The 23,271-nt window shown below is 39.5% G+C and overlaps 1 protein-coding gene across 1 annotated transcript in view; it reads right to left on the bottom strand.

Annotated features, from left to right (window-relative positions):
• The window catches only part of KCNN2 (potassium calcium-activated channel subfamily N member 2), a 144,088-nt gene that overhangs the window by 78,824 nt on the left and 41,993 nt on the right, over nucleotides 1–23,271 (bottom strand). Inside the window, exon 3 of the mRNA XM_081090419.1 lies at nucleotides 20,578–20,996. Coding sequence (XP_080946545.1) covers nucleotides 20,578–20,996 — 419 coding nt within the window. The remainder of the gene's footprint in view (nucleotides 1–20,577; nucleotides 20,997–23,271) is intronic.

The raw sequence follows: 23,271 nt of genomic DNA, 5'->3' as shown, positions 1-23,271 counted from the left end.
ACCAATGGGCAGAATCTATTGCTATTGGGACAATGGAGAGAGAAGGTGCAGAGTAGGGAAGGGACACTATGACAGTGTTGAATCAGGTGCTACTATTAGAGAGAAAGTACAGCCCTCCCTGGAACCTGAACTGTGACATGTTGCCTAATGATACACGCGCATCCATTTTCCCCAACTTCCCACAACACTGAAGGACAGTTCAACCCTGCACTTATTCACACATGCGCCACCCCCGTTCAGCCGTCCTTTCCAACATTTTTGAGAATAAATGTTTTACCACTAGCTTTCCTTCTTTGTAACACCAGCTGTGCTGGCAGCCGAGGCAGAACCATGTGCTCATCAGGCAGATAAAAGGCCACACTGAAAGGGCCTCCGATGCTTGGGGAGGATGGAGGAGAACGAGACAGTCAGCATTTGCTCCTTCAACTGCTTTCTTACCCACCCTTCACCTCTGTGGCACTCAGGTATCCTGGGGTCTAGGCACAGGCACAGATTTTGTTTGTTCATTTTCTGAATGTATTTCAAAACACTATTTGCTAATTTGCTAAACCTTAAATTCTATGAGGCCTATGCCTCACTCACCCTTCTTATCTAGCCGCAAAAGAACTTACCACCCTCTAAGTCACTATCCAACACTTTCCACTGAATTATCAGCTATTTATGGAACAGTTACAATGTGCCCAGCACTGGACTAGGCTGCTGATTCATTAGTTACAATGTGCCCAGCACTGGGCTAGGCTGCTGACTCATCTACAGAAGAGTCCAGAGAATGTAGGCAACCTGTCCCTGATCTCAACCAAGACCTGGAGCAGAGCCTAGCACGGTGCAGTGGACAGATGGATAAATGAAGTAACACATGAAAGAGAAGGCTTTAGATAGCTTGTGGTCTGGTGGGTCCAACACAAAGTACTGTGTGTAATCCCAGGTAGAAGTGAGGACAGATGCGTAAGTAGGTTAGAGATGAAAGTATTTTAGAAGCTCTAAAGAGAGAAACACGATGCATCTTCAAATCTGTATTCAAATGGTCTTTCACTGTAAATATTTAATTAAACTACTCCAAACATCATCAAACAGAAGCAAACCCATATTTGCATTAAGTAAACCCTGTGGCCATTAACCAAGGTGTCAGCATGATTTTCCTAATTCCAATGGGATTCATTAGGGTAGGGAGGTAAGGAAGCATCACCTAGAAACTTGGGCCCAGCCAGCCAGTAATGCACTAAAATTGTTTTTATTGTACATACCACTCGGAGGGAACTTCAGTATATTTAACAATAGAGTAAGTTGGCCCAAGGAAAAAATAGGCTTTTTCAGGAGTTGGGAAGGGCGTCGTTTGAGGTTCCAAGAATGGCATGAATGATACTTTGTGAGGTTGACATGATTCAAGAACTAAATTAATAGTTGGACAGGTCACCTTGAGAATTCCTCCCATCCCTAAACTTGAAAATCCTGTGACTGACACGTTGATCTGTGCATTGTAGGACTGTAGGTGTAGGTCACACAGAATTGGGACTCTCACATGTGCAAGAATCAGAGTATATTAGTTTCTAGGTGAACTTCCTTAGGTGTCAAGTGAATCTGAAGTTGCAATATTTTGAGATTTATGGAGAATTTTTAATATTTAAAAGCATGGCAGTTCCTTATTCATACCAAGACCTTGGGTAGAACAGATTACAATATCTTTCCTTTACTGAATTTAGATTACCATGTCTTCACCAAGCTTGCTTTGCATACAAAGCTTTATCATTCATTTCAGAGAGACTGAAGGTCATCTGATGGGAATCCTCTTAACTCCCTTTTCTTTGAGCCTTAACCTATTTTTTCCTCTTCCTCTCTCCCCATCTCTTTAGATCAGCGGTTCTCAACCTGTGGGTCGCGACCCCTTTGGGGGTGGAACGACCCCTTCACAGGGGTCGCCTAAGACCATCGGAAAACACATATATAATTACATATTGTTTTTGTGATTAATCACTATGGTTTAATTATGTTCAATTTGTAACAATGAAATTGGGGGTCACCACAACATGAGGAACTGTATTAAAGGGTCGAGGCATTAGGAAGGTTGAGAACCACTGCTTTAGATAAAGGTGGCATCCTGGTGGCTTATCTTAAGGACCTTATTCTCTTCTTTCAACATCTTTTTGGCATCTCCAAAATAAATCCCTCACTGCTCCCTTTTCAACTCTCTCCTCCCATGTTCAGTATATCTTTAAGTCCCTACAACCTTCATCATTTCATACAAGTTAGAATCTCAGATTCCTCTTCGAAGCCTTCTCTCTGAGCCCCATAGGTCACTGGGTACTACTCTCTCAGTACCTGGCATGTGGAAGGATCCATCCCTTCCTCCAGGCCCCTCTCCTATGGTCTAGGTCAGGGGTCCTCAAACTTTTTAAACAGGGGGCCAGTTCACTGTCCCTCAGACCGTTGGAGGGCCGGACTATAGTTTAAAAAAAAACTATGAACAAATTCCTATGCACACTGCACATATCTTATTTTGAAGTAAAAGAACAAAACGGGAACAAATACAGTATTTGTATTTGCATGTGGCCCGCGGGCCATAGTTTGAGGACCCCTGGTCTAGATTCTGTGATAGCCTCTCAGCTGGATTTCCTGTTCCCAGATGCCCTTTACAATACCACTGCCAGGATTTTCCTCCTAAGGTACTGGCAGCTTTTAAATTACTCATATGTCTAAAACCCTTCAGGCTCTCTCCAGTGCCTGAAGCAGAGTTTCAGAAAGGATAAGATTGGGGCAGTGGCCCAGGCCAAAGTTGTAGGAGGTATATGAGGTGAATTTCACTAGCACAGAGACTCAGGATTTAAAAATATCATATTTTTAATAAGTCATTTATTTTCATTTTGCTCCTCTTTTGATCCTTCTGACAGGTAAGAAAGAGCACTAGCTTTGTGCTGCTAGCAGGTCAGGATCAACTCTTAAACATTTGTTGACCTTCCACTGTAACAAACCTATAGGCTCAGCTCAGAGCAGTAGAAAGGAAACAAGGTCAAATTAGAATTTAATACCAGTATTGGGTTTCTGGATTTATTTAGAGCAGGTAATATAGGGTTATTATTTGCCACAGTGATAGTAAGCTCCTTTTAAAGTGAATGTATTCTAGAAAAATAAATGTCAATTTAATAGAAGTTCCACTAAAAAAATAATGCAGGTAACACAAACATCATGAAGGAAGTATTCGGGACTAGATCTAAAAGCCACACTCCTCATTGTCCTGCACAGCAGCCCCATTTTAGCTAATCTCAATCCTTTATAAATTCTTTGCTGTGGAAACAGATGCCCCTTAACCATGCCCTGCACTTTCCCTTCCCCAAACCCCTTATTTAGGCTGTTTCTAAACCAACAACCTTTATGTTGGTTCACTAGTAACCATTACCCAGGATTTCTTCTTTTCCAACAAAGACAATCTATATAAAGCAAATGTAATATATGCTTAAACAAGAACATCCAAGGCTATGTGTAAAATCAATTGGAAAGTGGTTAAGACAACTTAATGCTGGGTTGGAAAGGTATAAAAATCTGCAGCATTCAAAAAATAAACTCATTTTGAGAAAGAGGCAAATTGCAATTGCACATCCCACCTATCTGTCTTAAGTATGAAAAATGTGTGCATCCAAAACATTGGGGAAGGAAGGGATACATTATTTTTACTGAGCATGAAAACTGCTATGAAATGATAATTCTTTGGGGTGAGAACAGGCCTAGCCAAAATGAGATAGATCTACAGTCAGTCTGAAGGGTCAGATGGGAGGAGGAAGTGAAGATAGAAGAAGCTGTGATGCGACAATAATATGAAATTCTTATCAAGCAAAAATGCCATTAAAGCTCTGAATCTCCTACAAAACATGTTCTCTGAATGCTTTCCTAACGTAATATAAATAATGTTATCAACACCCATGATATTGTCCCAGATATCTGGTATATTAGCCAAATTATAGCTTCTCCCTTTACACTTTTCTGAGGAACATTGTGTTTATAGAAAAGGCAGTAATGCTTAAGAGAAATAGCCAAAAAACCTCACAAAGGACTTACTAGAGATTCACACTAGAAAATCAAACAGGAATTATTTTAATCTTTTGCTGGTCAATTTGTCCCATATAAAGTGACATAAGCTGACTTGCTAGAAACAGTTCTGCGTTTGGAAGCAGAGACCATAGGACTAAAACAATCATGGTATTTTATGCTGACACTCCATTAACATAACCACAATAAAGATTGTTTTACCCTTAGAAGTACCAACAATAAGCATCATGAAGCCACTGTTGTAGCCATAGCTTAGCTACATATTGTGGAGAACAATATGGCAAAGAATACTTTAGATTATCCTCCTAGTCAAAGTGAAATCATTCTGGCAATGTTAAATGCTTATGTTTGGAAGGCTTTAGCTCTAAATCCATCCTAAGATCTGCCCCTCCACAACGTTCATATTAGATTTTGTTTTTCTTAATCTTTTTTTCCCCATTTATTAAATTGATTAGGGTGACATTGGTCAACATGAACATATAGGTCTTAGGTGTGGGTTTCTATGTTACAAAATGTGCATATTGCACCATATGGCTCAGTGGTTGAGCATCCACCTATGAACCAGGAGGTCATAGTTTGATTCCTGGTCAAGGCACATGCCCAGGTTGTGGGCTTGATCCCTAGGGTAGGGCATGCAGGAGGCAGCCAATCAATGTTTCTATCTCTCTCTTGCTCTCCCTTCTTCTCTAAAATCAACACAAATATAAATATATCCCTAGCTGGTTTGGCTCAGTGGATACATTTCTTTTTTCAATGTTTATTGTTGACACTATTACAGATGTCCTCCATTTGCCCCAAATTAGACCCCCCTACCCAGTTCTTCCCCAGCCCCTCAGCCATGACCACACTGTTGTCTGTATCCATGGGCTCTGCATATATGCATATATGTTCTTTGGCTAATCTTAATGATTCAGTGTTTCCACTGATGTTACTCAAGGTCAATGAGGTCAAACCCCAAAGACTAGATCCCTCAATAGAACAGAGCACTTTTTCCATATATCATTGCTTTATATTTAGGTGGAAAAAGGATGTAGCTTTTCTCTTATTTTGTAGCCACAATAAATTATACCGGCATTTAGCTAGTACTAGTCAGCATAGCTTAGATCACTGATTAACATCCTTATGACACCTGGACCTATCCCATAAGCCAGTGTCAATGATGGATCCTTCATCACGAAAAGTTTATATTTAGTCCTAAATATATGATAATGATCATTTTAAAAAAATTAATAAAATGCCTTAATTAAGCTATGATAAATATCAATTCATTATCTGAAACTCAAAATAAAATTAGAAAAATCTTTTCTATCACATTGTACTTGAAACAAACTTGACAAAAATGATGCTACTTTCAAGTCAGTTAACTTGTTCCATAAAATGATAGATTATAAATATTATAGGCTTTGTAGGCCACATATGGTCTCTGTCACAATGATTTAAAAAGGTAAAAACTATTCATAGGTCATGGGCTGTCCAAAAACAAACAGTGGGCCAAATTTGGCTCATAGGCCATAGTTTGAGAACCCCTGCTACAGAGAGCTCAGTACACTGGAAAGAATATTTTTATTCCCTCAGTTCTCCCTGGTATTTGTCCCTAAAAAATGAGCAATAAGATGCACAGATTAAGACAAAGACTAAACCAGATAAAAAAAAAAGACCACAAACAAAAGTCATGTTATATTTCAAAAACCTACTTGGACCCCGTCAGAACTGTGGTTAAGCATGTGATTGCATGAGAAAGTTAAACCTCGTGGCTTAAAACTCCTGATGCTTCTTTCCTTTTCTCCTGTGGCTAGGATTCTCAGAAGTCCTGCAGAGCACGGGAACAGCCCTTGCTGTGTGCATTTCTAACAGAAGCAAGGCTAGGTTGCTTATTACATGTATTCTACCATTAACGAGGCTTTCAGGAAGTACCCGTGACATTAAATACATCACAGGACCTAAGGTGATGGCAAGAGGGACAGGAGCAATGAACTTAGAACATGAGAGAAATTTTGTGAAAGAAAGATGGAATGCTGCCTTCGGGGCACTCCCATCTGTCTGCATGTTTCTCTGCTCTGTGGAGGGCTGTCACAAAAGTCGCTGCAGGGTGGGGTTCCCTCTGCCCTCCCTCTGCTCATCCCAGTCAGTGATGCAGCCACACAGAAACTGAGAGCCCACAAAGTAAGATCCAAGGTAAAAACCAAGCAAGTCTGTCAGAAGTCTGTGTGCTCCAGCAGAGTAAATGAAAGGCCTTGCAGAGGGACGCTGAGAGGGTGTCACGCAGGGCTGCGCTGCCTGTCATGTTCCTGTGAGGCTGAGCCTGTGGGGCATAATGAAGGTTTCAGGTTTCCTAGACCAGTGTGCCTGCAGTCTTCAAAAATTCAGCCAGGGCTATTTTCACTCCTGCTTCAAAGAAATTTTAAATGAACACAGAGCTCCCCATTAACCTTTGTTAACTTACTAAATAATAAAACTCTAATTACTTGCAAATGAACCAGTTCCTAGAAATAAAGACTTCAGAGTTTTTTCCACAGGTATCATACATTATTGCATTAGTAGTGTTCCTTATAATGACTCTTATTGGGTTGCACTTTAACATCTGAAGTAATTCACGAAGTGCTGCTAATTAGCCTTCTGTTGTTCTGACTGATGGTGCCTATCTGGCAGAAACATTCACCCCACAGGTCTGTGTGGAGCGCTGGTGGTTGGTGTTAGTCTTGACCTGATAGAATTGGATGACTTGTAAGGTCTTATCTGACCCAGATATTAAAGGGCTCTGGGCTGTGGGGATCGAGTTGTACAGATATTGTCTTTATCCTTGAGAAGTTGGTTCAGGTGGGGCTTTTGTACCTCCATTTGCACAGCGTGTAGAGTACCATAGGCACTCAGAGAATACCTTAAAACTGGAGAACGCATCCCCTAACCCAGATAAGATATAAGCTTTGAGCTCACGATGCCCGTGATTAATGACTACAATAGTCTTCCAGGCTCTTCTTTAAGACCACATCAAACCTGCTGGCGTCTTAATTTCTTTTACCATCCAACCCTCCATCATCACGCACTTAGCCAAAACACACACTCCATCATGATAAATGCCCATGACCTTAGTAAGGCTGAAAGAACAGAATCCAGATGATAAAGGAGGTGTATGGTGGATGAGAAGAGGAATAAAAGCTATCAGGATATAAAAAATGGAGTATCTTTAAACTGGAATACAGAACCTGACAGAGTGGCTTCTCACTTCAAACTGACACCCCCGAGCTTCTTAGAACCTATTTAAAACAAACCAAAACAAGGCAAAACACTTTACTAACCAATAGAAAGCACAGTAGGCAGACTACCTTAGTAACTAGTACAGTTAAATATAATCATCTCTTTCCAGACATATAGAAAGTAAGAAATTCTAAGGGCTGGCCACCACTAAACAAAGTTAAATTTCTGGCCAAACTGATCTTTATGTACTGGATGCTTCATTTTGTAATACAACTGCCTCCAAAATAATAAGTGGAGATTCTCCATAGACACATAGCAAAGCCGTACTTTTGTCCAAAAACAGAGAACTTATGGTCATTAATATGCTGATTCACATGAAATATTAGGAACCATTTCTTTAAATCAAGAAAGCTACTAAAGTTAACTTCTCACTATGATCACTGGCAGGAGATTTCCTGCCAAGCCCCTCGATCTGAATACATTGTATCTTACTTTGTGGCTTTCATATTTACAGACCAGGAATCTTATATGACATTTCATAAGAGGTTCTATAACTGAAACATTACATACCACAGAGTCTGCAAAAATGTATTTTATAATTGTATCTTCTTTTGTTAGAATATTAAATACAACTCCATAAATGAATATAGTATATATTATGTAACACAGAAAGCTTTGAGAATACTAAATCTATGAGAGGAGACCTGAAAGCAATGATAATAGGCAGTAGTCACGCAAAATCTTTTGCCCCTTAGCCCCTGTGGGATACTGAATGGCAAATATCACTTGCCACATCCTTGTGTGTTGTACTATGATATCCTGTCCCTGCGATATGAAGCGCACCACGAAGAACAGTCTAACAGTGGTCATCTGGTCAGGAAGCCCATGGCCTGACTTATACTCTTCCGAAGTCATGGGTGTGGACCATCATAATATCTGGCCAGGCCACACAAAAGGGAGGTGGCAGCTTGTTTTTTAACAATCTTTATCTACATACCTAAAGTAGGGTCGGACAAGTTACAAATATTTGCCCTTGGCCATGAAGAAAGCTGTGGATCTATGAAAACAAAGTATTGCCTCAACTGGGAAGAATAAAAGAACAAACAAACAAACAAAAAAAACACACAAAAATTTTAAATATCCCCACTGGATGCAAGTCAGGAACTTCTTTCACCCTCAGTGTAAAAATGGCATGCTTTCTGCACTTCATTCTTCATAGATACTGCAATTATAAAAGCAATGCAAGAAACTGGAGAGATATTTCTCCCTTGCTTCTTCCTCTCTTTACTATTACTAAAAAATAGGGGTTACTAGAAAAGCTAGACATCAGGGTAGGAAATGGCCAGCAAAGAGAAACATGGAAAGCAGAAAACTTAAGAAAATCAAGTCTCTTCAAAAAGTTTACATTCCCTGGGTATAAGTAGCTAGCTTTTTTTCCTGTGTGGCTTTGGGAGGTGAGGCAAACTGATTTAGAGAAAGGCAAGTATATGTAGCTTCCACACGTATAAAAACACAAGAATGAAAATGAAAAGACAAGCCACAAAAAATATTTGCATATCATATATCTGATAAAGGATGGGCAACAAGAATAGATAAAGAACACTTACGATTTAATAAGAAAAATGACCCAGTTTAAAAATGGGCAAAGAATTTAAATAGATATTTTGTCTAAGAAGATATACAAATGACTAATGATCATATTAAAAGTGCCTACCATCATTAGTCATTAGAGAATTGCAAATTACAACCATAATAAGATACTACTTTACACTCACTAGGGTGATTATTAGATTATATAAATAAATGTATGTATATGTATATGTTTATATAAATGTATATGTATATGCCTGACAATGTGATATATCCATCTACGTATATGACAACGTTTTCAAGGCTGTGATAAAACTGGAACCCTTATATATTGCTGATATCTGGTGGGAATGTAAAATGGTGCAGCCACTCCTATATGTCTACTAAAAACAAAAACATATATTCATACAGAGACTTCTGTGCAAAAGTTCACAGCAATTCTATTCAAAACAGCCCCAAACAGGAAACCTTTTAAGTGTCTATCAACTGGTGACTGGATGACTAAAATGTGTCATATCCTTACAACAGAACACCATTCATCATCAAATAAAGAGGAACAAACTACGATGCATACTACAACAAGATGTACCAGTACACCAGAAATGTGAGCTGTGTAAAAGAAACCAGATGCAAAGCTATATATTACCTAATTCCATTTCTATGAAAGGCCCAGAAAAGCAAATCTATGGAGACAGATAGTATATTAGTGGTTGCCTGCAACTAAAAGGAACAGGGACTTAGCACAAATGGGAACAGAGATATTTTGGGGGTGACAGAACTGATTAAAACTCAATAGAGGTGATGGTTGCACAGCTATAGACATTCACTGAAAACTATTGAATTGCATATTCACAATATATGTACATAACTTATGCCTCAATAAAGTTGTTTCAAAACCCCACGAGAATGACAAGAATCCTCTTTTCTTTTTACACTTAATCAAAAATTACGGTGAAACTGCACATGAAGTTTTTTAATCCTTTATTTATTCATCAATAATTTATTGAAAAATGACCATGTTCTCAAAATGGTTTTGACTTTGCCACCACGCTAGGTGTAAATATCTGATGATTGGGCCTTTCCCAATATCCCTAGGAATTTGGCAGTGATCAGATTATTTATTAATCCATGGGCTTTGAATCGGGGACACTCAAGGCTGGAACTGGCAGAGTTGGAGAGTTCAAGGATGGACACTGCCCTCCTCGGGGCCTCAAAGAGCATCAACAGGCCAGATGCTGCTCTACCAGCCCAGCTAGGGGCGGAAAAATGGTTCATCCAGTCCTTCCCAGGGGAGTCAAGCCAAGCAGTCTGCCTCATAAACAGCAGGTGCTCCATACCCCAGCTCTGGGATACAATTCTAAAACCCACCTTATTCCCTAATGAATTCCCACGGCATTAAAGGAGCCCTTTAATGTGTACTAAGGGTATGAAAATTTAACATTATAATACAAGGAAGACTTGTCCAAGCGGTATGCAATTCCAAATGTGTGTACTTTACTGCACATAAGCTACTTTTCTTATCTTAATTTTTTTTTTGTTATTTTAATGATCTTTTGCAATAAGGTAACCTTAAAAATAAAGAATATAAACTTTAAACAAATAGAAAATCCTGCAGGCAGATAGGAAAAGCTCGAGTTTTCTCCAACCAAGCCCCACATATGTCTAAGAAATATACTAATTTTCTTAAAGACAAAATGTTAGGGCATTGACATGTTCTTTGTTTTTATCTGAAGCCAAGGTTCTGAATTGCATGAGAATGGTGTACTCATGATTGCATACATGCACCCTGTTTAAAGTAGTATATTGATGATCAAAGGGATTTTCCAAATTCCAAAGGTGCTCCAGACCCATATTCCATAAAGTGTAAACATCAGCCTGGGTGTCAGAATGGGGAGGACTAATGTACTCTGAGATCAGTGAGGTTGAATTTCTGAGCTGTCTTTTCTGCTTGCATATAATCACTGCTGATATTCTCAAACTGCACTCTTCAAACCAGGATTTCCAAGCATCTTGCCAACAACTATTAATCCTCATTGTTCTCTCAGGAGGCAGACAAAAAAACAAATCATATGTATGTAGGAATGAAGAGAAAATTGAGCTTGAGAGAGAATTGGCTTTTCTTTCTGTAAGACTTCATGGCCAATTTACTTGGAAAACACTTCGCAAGTCACAGATGCATCCTGAATGCTTTCAAACTGCCGATTTTTATACCTTAAAAGAGCCCATTTTAAAGTTGTGACTCACTTATGAGCCTGAAAATGCTATGTCTGAATGTATGAATCAGACCCTGGAAGTATTTAGTTTACAAAGTATTGCATTACCATCAACCACCAGTTACAAATCCATTGATGAAATGCTTAGAGTTTACTTAGCAACAGCTGAAACCTGAAGTGGTGAGAAAGAATCAGATGATTCAGTATACTATATGAAGAGAAGGTGCCAGCAGGATGTGTCCCTGGCCCTGCAATGCATGTTTTATGACTGCTTCTACGACTACTGAAGAAACTCAATCACAAGTCACGTGTTTCAAATGAAAGTAAATCAAAAAGAAATAAAGCAGCTCCGATGGGCAGGGCTTGAGAATTTGCAGGCCTCTGAGCCTCCTAAACATATAAAATAAAACCATGGATGGTAAATCAAGAAAACAAGCTAGTGTCTGAAAATGTAGCTCCTGATTTCATATTCTCCTACATTTTATCCAATATAAATAATAAAAAACAAATAGGACAAATGAGAATTTCAGATCCCACCTATCTCACCCTCCTTGCAAAAAATGTTTTCTATCATATAAAAAACAAAAGCACACTCACACTTTTGAAATGAGAAACTTGAAAATTAGAACCCAGATCATTTAGGCATTCCAAACAGTTTATCACATATTGAAACTTACAGTTCAGTTTTACTTAAAGTCCTGCTCGATGTAGAGGAAGTCATTGGGTATGATCTTAGAGTAACTGATTTATGCCAAGCCACAAAAAGGTGACCACAACAATGCTGAATTAATTTCCTAGCTATAAACAACTACCATTCCATATTTTGGTTATTGGTTCTCAGGAGTAAGGGTATTCATTTTATCTTGGTATGTAGAAAACTGAGGTGACATTCAAGGCCCATACTCCCAGAGTGGAATCCCAAATCACAGAGCCTCTACAAATCGGTGCTACCAGGATGGAAACCTGTGTAGTTATAAAGTAAGATATTCTCGTCCTTCAAGGGCTTTCTTTACCAACTTCTGCGTAACAGAGTATTGGTGTCAGAAGACATAACCAATCCTTGTGTTAAAAGTAGCTATTTTATGGGCAAAGGACCTAAATAGATACTTCTCCAGAGTGCACATACAGATGGCCAAGATACATAGGAAGAAATGCTCAGAGTCACTAATCATTAGAGAGATGCAAATTAAAACAACAATGAGGTATCACCTCACACCTGCAAGAATGGCTATCATCAACAAATCAACAAAGGACAGGTGCTGGCCAGGATGTGGAGAAAAGGGAACCTTAGTACACTGCTGGTGGGAATGCAGACTGGTGCAGTCATTATGGAAAAGAATATGGATTTTCCTAAAAAAATTAATATGGAGCTGCCATTTGACTCAGTGATCACACTTCCAGGAATATATCCTAAGAAACCTTAAACACCAATAAGAAAGAATGTATGCAACCCTATGTTCATAACAGTGCAATTTACAACTGTTAAGATCTGAAAAGAGCCCAAGTGCCCATCAGTAGTTAAGTGATAAAAACATGTGGTACAGTTACACCATGGAATACTATGCAGCAGTAAAAAAGAAGGATCTCTTACCCTTTGAGACAGCATGGAGGGACCTGAAGAATATTATGCTAAGCAAAATAAGTTAGTCAGAGAAAGACAACTATCACATGATTTCACTTATATGTGGAATCTAATGAAAAAATAAAGTGATGAACAAAATAGATCCAGAGACACAGAAGCATGGAACAGACTGTCTAATCTCAGAGGGAAGGCAGGGGTGGGTGGGTGGGTTGGAAGAGATCAACCAAAGAACTTATGTGCATATACACGTAACCCATGGACACAGACAATAGTGTGGTGATGGCCTGGGGCAGGGATTGGGGGCAGGCTAGAAAGGGTCAATGGGGAAAAAGGGGACATATGTCATACTTTCAACAATAAAGATTTTTTTTTAAAAAAGCAGCTATTTTATATGAGATATATATTGTATAAGGTTTTATTTTGGGCCATGATTTGACTGTTATACTTCACAATATTCTATGTTATAAAAAAGTATCAAGTGCATTTCAGAAATCATCCTCCTTCCAGGCAATATTAAAAAGTGCAATGCAGACCCTGACCGGTTTGGCTCAGTGGATAGAGCGTCGGCCTGCGGACTGAAAGGTCCCAGGTTCAATTCCGGTCCAGGGCATGTACCTTAGTTGCGGGCACATTCCCAGTGGGGGTTGTGTAGGAAGCAGCTGATCGATGTTTCTCTATCATTGATGTTTCTAACTCTCTATCCCTCTCCCTTCCTCTCTGTAAAAAATCAATAAAATATGTTAAAAAATGATTTAAAAAAATAATTTTAAAAAAGTGCAATGCAGGAGATTATTTGTGAGAGAGTTTAAAAAACAGAGAAAAGCCTAACTTGATTAACGGAAGAAATGAAACAAACTTTTAATAAACTGTATAATAGATGCTAAACACAACTGAAGTGCCTGGCTGTCTGCTAATTTAAAAAATAAATACCATTAATTCTCATCTGTCAGTTTTTAGTGATAAAATATTATTCTAATACATCTAAAATGCAGCTTAGATGATCCGAGTCTATTAAAAACAAGTTCCATTTGCTTGTTTCTCCAATTTTTCCACTTTGAAAAAAGCAAACCATTCTTGTCATTTTTAGAAAAACTTTTCTCTTAACTAATGCACCTCCTTAATGCATACTGAAATGCTCCTAGAGATATAACAATGAGATAAATAAAAACAGTAAGTTTGTGTAATGTAGCTGCTAATGTCCTAACTAAATGAATCTTTTTTCAATAAGAGAAATGGTTCTGAGCATCTCCAGTTTATTAGAGATGATTACAGCATCTGCTTTTGTGCTTGGTAACTGCCACATAGTTCCCAGATCCCTTTTCTTTCTCCCTTTTTCTTCTCCATTCCAAACTTGCCCTCTCTTCCACATTATGGAACTTGGAGGAACAATCTACACTAATAAAAGACAAACATGCAAATTGACCGTACCTTTGCTACACCTTAAGCCATGCCAATCAGAGCAACTATATGCAAATTAACCCAACCAAGATGGCAGCCGGCAGCCACGGAGCTGGAGCAAGCAGGAGGCTTGGTTGCTACAGTGATGGAGGAAGCCAAGCTTCCTGCCTGTTGTGGCTGGCTCTGCGCTTCACTCAAGGCAACAAAGTTTCAATTATAGAAGATAAATAAACCCAGATACCTGCTTTCAGCCGGCTGTGGCCACGGAGCTGGAGAGAGCAGGAGGCTTGGGTTGCCCCTGCTGATGAAGGAAGCCAAGCTTCCCGACCGCCCTGGCTGGCTCTGAGCTCCACTCAAAGCTACAAAGTTTCAATTATAGAAGGTAAATAAATCCCAGAATAAAAAAAAAGAAAAAAGGAGAGGTTGGGAGCTTCTGTTGCCGGGGGGTTTGGCCAGCCTGCAAACAGCCATCAGCCCCTCACCCAGGCTGGCCAGGCACCCAAGCGGGACTCCCACCCTGATCCGGGACACCTTCAGGGCAACCAAGACGGCCCCCACCCGTGCACTAGGCCTCTATCCTATATAATAAAAGGGTAATATGCAAATTGACCCTAACAGCAGAATGACTAGGAATGACTGGTCACTATGACACACACTGACCACCAGGGGGCAGACACTCAATGCAGGAGCTGTCCCCTGGTGGTCTGTGCACTCCCACAGGTGGAGCGCTGCTCAGCCACAAGCCAGGCTGATGGCTGCCAGCACAGTGATGGTGGCAGGAACCTCTCCCGCCTCCTCAGCAGTGCTAAGGATGTCCAACTGCAGCTTAGGTCTGCTCTCTGCTGGCAAGTGGACATCCCCCGAGGGCTGCCTGGCTGCCAGAGGGATGTCTGACTGCCAGCTTGGGCCTGATACCCCAGGGAGCGGGCCTAAGCCAGCAGGTGGACATCCTTCAAGGGGTCCCAGACTGCAAGAGCGTATAAGCCGGGCTGAGGGACCCCCCTGAGTGCACAAATTTTTGAGCACTGGGCCTCTAAAATATATTAAACAAAGAACTCTTTTTTATCTAAATTCCCAAACTGCATGGAAAGCTACCATTCTTTTCTATTTCTGAAACTTCAGTACTGACATATGCCAACTGGGTTTCCCACAAGATGTGCCAAATAAAAGTGCTTTTATTCCTCTTGGATATTCCCAATACACATTCACATATTAAATGCTCAGAGAACTTTTATAGTAAAAAAGAAAGAGATACAAGAAAACGCTTTCTTTGTGTAACACTTTGTGTAACTGCTCCTTGCAAAACAGCTACTAACCTTCTCCAGTTGTAAACATAGCACGCTATCTTTATAGAACCATCAAAACCCACTTTGGGTTGAACATGCTATCCGATGAAACTTAACATCTAAGAAAGTATAAGATGCAGAAGACATCATATTTAAAATCAACTTTATGAAAAACAAAGCAATTTTTTATACCTTTGTCTCTTACAAGCCACAATATGGAGATTATATGTACCAAAATGGGAAGTTTAAGGAAAAACAAAATGTGGAAAATCCACCATCACAAGGCTGGTTAATGATTTTTCTTTTCTTTTACACATTTGTACAAAAAATTACAAAATGTTACTTTGGGAAGCTGAAAGCTGATCAATCCACTTAGTTTTCAATGAAGAAACAAAGGCAAAGAAGAGTTAGCTGCTTGGTCTGCGGACACTCACCTTACATGGTACCATTAGGACTCAACCCCAGCGTGCCAGTCCAAAGTCTGGTGTTCCTCCCATCCCCACCTTCACAGACTGGTTCCCTTTTATGTACCTGCTGGCAACACTCTCATTCTTGATAGGAAATAGGCAATTTCCACTTTCTAGTGCCTTCTAGACAGAAACAGGAATGATCCCTCACCTAACAATTTGAGCACGTTAAAAAACAAGCTTCTGCCGAAACCGGTTTGGCTCAGTGGATAGAGCGTCAGCCTGCGGACTGAAGGGTCCCGGGTTCGATTCCGGTCAGGGGCATGTGCCTGGGTTGCGGGCACATCCCCAGTGGGGGGTGTGCAGGAGGCGGCTGATTGATGTTTCTCTCTCATCGATGTTTCTATCTCTCTCTCTTCCTCTCTGTGAAAAATCAATAAAATATATTTAAAAAAAAACAAACAAAAAACAAAACAAAAAAAAAAACAAGCTTCTAAGAAGGTTTGGTACAACTTGCCTTAGGCTTGCTGACATACATTGTCACCATTGTATATGGTGACAATGGGTTATGATAACAGCTAAGATGAACTGATTTTGTAAAGAAAATGGGAAGCATTTGCACAATGTTGAGACTATTTTATTTAATTGGCCCGTGGGAAGCAGATGTACAAGGACCACCCATTTAGATATTCATATTATTAAACCGCTTTTCTTCCCATTGTTACATTGTTATGCATAATCTCCATAAACTAAATGGGTATGTCAACTAAGGTTTTTGATATTTATTCTTCAAACTTCATATGTACATCTGCTGGAGAAAATATAAAGCTCTAAATACTGTGATTCCTAGGAAACAAAGCATTGCCATAAGGAGCCTACCTTTCTTTAAAAGGAAAACTTTAATCCTGAGAAGTGCTAAAAAAAAAAAAAAGGTTCAGATACATAATATCAAAAACTAGACACTTCAGAATTTCTGATAAGAGCAGACCAAGTCAACAAATATACTGACCCTACATCCCCATAAAATGAGCAAGCAGAACCCATAAATGAGGCAGGAAAGTTATCAGAGGGAACAGAGGCCCTGGTTATATTCCTCCCCTCCCCTTCTAGATTAGAACACTTTGGATGGGACTTGTGGCTAGATACCTATTCCCTCGCTGCCCCCACCCAAATCTCACCCCCCCCCTTCCAATTTCCTGGGGTAAAAAAAAATAGTTGAGACAAACAAAAACTGGTCTCTGCCCAGAACGGGCAGCTATGCTGACCTTCTTCCCAGTTTTGAACCCGCCTAGGCCCTCAGTTCACCATGCCACCATCCAGAGAGGAGACTGAGATGAGCTGCCCAGGAGACCACCTCCCTCCCCAGTGTCAGAGACATGAACCACCCCCCCTCTCTCCCCTTGCCCAGAGGTGATCTAAACCTCCACCCAGATCCTATCAATGTGACTCACTACTTGAGTTTGCCCGCACTCCTCTCCTCCAGTGTGTACTGCCACTTTAATAAGTCCGCTTGCTTTGTTGAATCTCTGTCATGCTCTTGAATCCTTTCTTGTCTGGTGACAAGAACCTGGACACAGCCACTCAGTGGAGGCCTCCCTTGGCCTCCCCGTGAGCCCTCTGGCATCATAAGGACAACAAGAATGAGTGACAAGACAACAGTAAAGAAGCTAGAAAGACAACTGACAGCTGATAACTGACCTGACTTGAAAAAGAAGAATTCTAGACTAACAGTGTTGAAAAAATCAAGAAGCAACCAAATTTCCACTGAGAATCAACACCACCCACCCCATAAAGACTCAGGAATTTTAGACACCAGTACCTCTGTAGGTGGAGACAATGGCAGAGCCTTAAAGGTGAGCACAGGTTCAAATACTACATAAAAGCAGTTAGACATCTCGTTTTCCATTGGTAATGCCTTTTGCCAACCTGCAGGAGTCTGGAAGTTTATTGTCTGGAGGGGGTAAAATGCAAGGTCTGTGGGCTGACTACAGGGCATCAAAGACTGTAGAGAGCAGGCCTACTGTGCTGCAACTAGAAAAATAAAGACATGCTCACATATTAACTGCTGAGACCTTTTTTCGCCCCTTCAATTCAGAGTGCTGTCATCCAGGTTTCTATTATTATTGAAAAGGCTTCCCAAGGAGCAGTCAAATTGCTCAGAAACCCCCTCTCCCCCAGAAAATATGTAAAGATACTAAATCAGTGCTCCACACCCCACTCCCAATCACCCTTGGGTGAAGCCCCAGTAACAAGTTCTAGATTTGCATAGAAAATATCCAGTCAGGTCTTTAGTAGCTCACTTGTCAGTATGGACAGATAGTCAAAGTCACCTAAACACTTATAAGCTTCTAAATTAGAAGCCAAAAACAAACAGAAAAAAAAAGAATCTTTGGGGAAACAAAAATATACAAAGAGAAAAAAATGATCATAACATCGCCAGAGAAATAAAACAGTACATCTATAAAAGACAAGCATAATATGACTTTTAAAAAGTAGGCATTCAGAGATAAAAAAAAATGAGCCATTAAAAATAATACATAGAAAAGAAGAAATAAAATCCCACAGACAGTTTAAAGATAAAATTAAGGTTACCTCCCATCTATACAGCAAAAACAGAGATGAAAAACAATGTAGAAAAAAAGTAAGAAAATTAAAGAACTAATACAGGAGAACTAATATCCACACACCAAAATACAGGCACAAAAATCATTCAATGATTCAAGGAAATTTTCCAGATCTGAAGGACACTAATCCCAAGATTGAAGAGGCCCACTAAATTCCCAATACCCTGGATTAAAATAGATTCACACCAAGATACATCCTTGTGCAATTCTAGAGTACTGATCCTAAAAGAGTTCAGGATACAGAGATCAAAAATGAAAACAGTATAAGATTCTGGGACCCTAGATGCCAGAGGAAAATTAAGTCTTCAGTATTCTGAGGAAAAGTGAGTTTTAATCTAGAATTTTATATCCAGCCTGGTTATTATTTAAACATCAGAGGAGAATAAATATTTGCCATAAAATTTTAAAAACCTACATCTCCACCCACTATTGTTTTTTAAAAGTTTCACAAAGATGGATCCTGCCAAAACAAACGAATAAATGAGGAAAGAAGGAGAACCAGGATTCAAGGAAACGGGTTCTCCACATAAAAAGACAAAGGAAATCCCCAACATGAAGACAAGCAGGTCCAAAAGCCCCAAGAATCATTTATTCAAGGTTAAGTCGATAGGCTGCCCAATATACATGAGTCTAGTATAAAAAGATTTACATCTTTTTTTAAAAAAATATATTTTATTGATTTTTTACAAAGAGGAAGGGAGAGAGATAGAGAGTTCGAAACATCGATCAGCTGCCTCCTGCACACCTCCTACTGGGGATGTGCCCGCAACCAAGGTACATGCCCTTGACTGGAATCGAACCTGGGACCATTCGGTCTGCAGGCTGACGCTCTATCCACTGAGCCAAACCAGTCAGGGCAAGGTTTACATCTTTTTGTGGGAGAATTTAGAGATGATTTAGTGGAATGTAGATAGAAAACTAAGCAAATAAAAAAAAAAACTTAGTAAATAAAATGAGGCAATTATTAATTCCAGAGAAAATAAAAAGATATGCAGGAAAGGCAAAATGATTCTAATATACTACATTGTTCAACTACAACTGCAGTTCACATAGTCATAATAATATAAACATCGAATATAGGTTATTGGTGTTTACATAACTATTGGGAAGATAGAAATTACTTTGGGGGAGGGTAGTCATAAAAGGGTGTGTACATGTAAGTGAAAGAAAACTAAAACCCCAGCTTCCATAAAAATGTAGATGAAAAATCTAGATGTAGCAATATAAGCAGTATCATTTAGAAATATGAAAAGAATTTAAAGTGATTACTTCTGGAAAGTAGAAATGGGGGAGGGGTGTTATGGGTTTCTTTGTTTTGCAGCAATTCTCATACAGATATTTTTTTGCACTAAACTATGTGTGTATATAAAACTTGTATTTTCAAAAACTAAATTAAAACACACCTTGTTACAACAAAGACCAACATCCTAATATTTAAGAGTGCTATACATTTTTAAATAGTTCCTGTCTATTGGAATTTCAACTTGATTTTTCTTAACCAAGGTCACATGAGATTCCCCCGTCATGACAGAGTTCCTCCCATCTATGTAACAAATCCATTTTTGTTTGTTTATGAAGTAGCAAGGTTAACATTACTGATGCCAAAACTGATTAATTCGGACTCACTGAGCAACTCCTGTATTCTAAGAATATGTGTCTAGTTCTAGAACACCATAGCTTTTCAGACACAAAACAAATACACACAGCTACTTTTCACTAACTGTGGAGAGTTTGATAAAACTGAGTATTATACCTACAAGCTCCTTATTAGTAATCACATGAACACTATTATAGATAGGCATTACAATCAACAAACCACTTTGAGATTTCCCTAAATTTCAGACACCTTGCATCACCATTTTTCACTCAGATTTCTGTCTCAACAGTAGTGAATGCTATAACCAATGAGGCACCAAAATGAATCAGTATATCCATTCAACAAACATTTCTGATAGAAGTCTCCTACTCAATTTGTAAGTCTCCAAAATTTTTCATAGATAATAAAAGCACCCATCTATTGAAAACTGATCAAATTAAAAAGAAATACACATAATCATCATAGCATTGATGTATGCAAAAATCTTTAAAAAAGGGTTGTCACACTCATTTAAAAGAAGCCCATCTGAGAATCCAAAATTTTCAAGAGTGAGTCACTGTGGGCCTCTAATCTAAAATGTGTTCTTTCTCCCGCTTTCAAGAACACCATATGGCAAATTATGTTCTCAGGAAAAGAAACAAACTTACCTTTCACAAGCTCGGACAGTCCATGCGGCAATTATCCATAATGAGATACTAAAAACCAAGAGTACAGTTCCTGGGCATATAGTCATTAAAGTCTTCATAACAAAACGCGTATTGAAGTTTATCTTATTAAGTGCTCCAATGCTTCTAGAGGAGGCATCAGTGAAAAGTTTGCTATGTAAAAGCATGACTCTGGCAATCAGATAGAGTCTTAAGAACATTGGTATAGATAAAATAATATCCACATCAGCGGTGGTTGTGGATGGGGCATAGGAGAAGGCAAGCCGGGCCGTCCATGTGAACGTATAATTCCCAGGTATGGGATGAATAGCACACACCAGTATTTCCAAGCAGATGAAGAAAATACGCTCATAAGTCATGGCTATTCTCCAGTCATCTGCTCCATTGTCCACCATGAACAACTGAAAAAATAAAGTAGAAAATCAGCTTCAGTATGGCATGAATGGTCCACAAGTGTTAGTGCAGATTTTAAAAATACATAACAGATGACTTCTAGCAATCATGGCAAGCTAGAGGGTATGACTTTAAATGCTAGCCAGGTACACTATTTTTAGAAAATGGTATTGGCACGAAAGGAGAATTTCATTTTGTAAAAATTAAAAACGTGCTACCCAGGAGCTGAAAGTATTTTGGGGTCCATGCTCCTGGCCAATCATGTAAGGAGCATCATTTTAAAATAAGGGGGCTTGCGCCTATCACAGTAAAGCACCCTCCCTTAGATGAGGTCGGATGAACTTGCCTTATGACAAACTGTTTTCCCTTGAAGGGTTTGGATCTAAATGCTTACACAATTCTAACTACATTTTCAGTGAAATCTATTTATGGTGCCTCTGCAATCAGTTATACCCTATAATGCAACTACACATGAGCGTTCTTACAGGAAATCTTATTCTTGGCTTCAGAGAGAAAATCACAAGAGACTACAGTCAATGTGGCAGAAGCCTTTCTTCCAGTATCCTCACCCTGCTATATGTTCTATCTCTTGTCTTCTGCTCCCCCCTAGCCTTCCCTGGGATTATTTGTTTTCCATCTTTCTTTCTTTAATAAATATTCCTTTTTCCTATTTCTGTCATTCCTCACACCACAATGAAAGAAAATAAAAAGAAAAGAAAGAAAAAGGAGACAGATAGATGGATGGATAGCTTAGATATATAGACAGAGGGAGGGAGGGAGGGAGGGAGGGAGAGAGAGAGAGAGAGGTGTTTCCTGGCTTCCCTGTCTTTTCAGTAAACAAGTTCACCATGCTCTAGGAGTCCATGAACAACCAGAAGCATTTGCAAATGTGTGGTGACATTTCTGAGGGCCACAATGACTTTGTGGGGGCCACTGGTATTTAGCATCAGGAAGCCAAGGGTGCCAACCATGCTGCAAAATTCTGGGAGTCCCACGCACCAGAAAGACCTGTTTGGCCAGAATGCCAATAGCGCTCCCCCACTCAGGAAGATGACATATTTTTTGCCTTCTGGTAAGTAGCCAGCTTAAATAGAAAGCATGAGATGAAAGCAACCCAAATAAGAACCAAGCGTTCGCAGGGAATTCAATCATAGACGTTGGCAGAGCAGGTTTCCACTGGTGCTGGATTCTATGCTCTGCTTCTCTCGAGTCAGGAAAGTACCCCCTCCCCTATGTTAGATGATTGCAAATTCCCATTCTAGGTGCATTTTCCTGCAGCAGGTAGTTATTTCTCCTGCTGTCATTAAACACTGCCATCTGTGTTACTCCGTAAGGGCAGACATCTGAGGACAAAATTACTATTCTTCTCTAGAGTCTCAAGGAGGTGAAAACTAGCAAAATCTCTCAGAAACATATCCAAGTTTTAACAAATTAACTTATGACAACATAACGGCTATAGGTATGCCTTTATCATAACTTTTCATCTAGGGAACCTTGCAGTGTTTGACAGATGCTAATAGATAACAAAAGTTATATTTTTCCAGTGTCCAGTAAAGAAATAGCTCATAAATAAAGCATCCCAAGCTGGCTATAGAAATATTCCTTTTCAATATCACTACTTTGAATATCATATCGGCATAAAGGATTTCAATAATTTATACAAAATATTGTATAGATGTAATGGCAGGAGACTTCTAAACTTCCTATCAGTGAGTAATTTACTGAGTACTGTGTAAGTCTGAAGAAATGTAATCCCCAAATCTCTTAAGATGTTTATATCCAAAATAATGTGTCCCTCAAACTAGTTCCTTTGAGAAGCTATATGTACACGTTCCAAAAATGTGGTACCCGCTCTCTTCGGAAATTGCTCATAGGTCCTGTTACAAAACACAGAAAGAAACCAGTATTGTTATTTAAATCTATATTTCCATTTCTACTGAAAATGGTATTACCCCGTTTGATTGTCTACTTTCTTCACTGAACTTAGCTCTGAACAACTTGGAAAAAATCAAATCCACCCCCAAAGGGGCTAAGAATCACCCACACTCCAGATAATCAAAAGCTGTGCTGCAGATTCTGAGCTAAATTCCAAGATGGGTTCTCAATACCATTTTGGACGACAGCAGCATAAATGCAGAATAAGTACTTTTCCAGGTAACTTGGAAAGAAACTCCAATTCAGACGTACAATTGCGGGACTGGCCTTCATTCAGGGTGCACTGGCTCCTCTCACCTCACTCTACTCTCTCTTTTCAGGGCCCCTTTTCATCGTCCCCTCTGCTCA

This window comes from Myotis nattereri, assembly GCF_964212035.1.
Source record: "Myotis nattereri genome assembly, chromosome: 4".
In the NCBI taxonomy this organism is placed as follows: Eukaryota; Metazoa; Chordata; class Mammalia; order Chiroptera; family Vespertilionidae; genus Myotis; species Myotis nattereri.
Note: the sequence above shows the minus strand (reverse complement) of the source record. Positions and strands in the feature narration are given on the sequence as shown.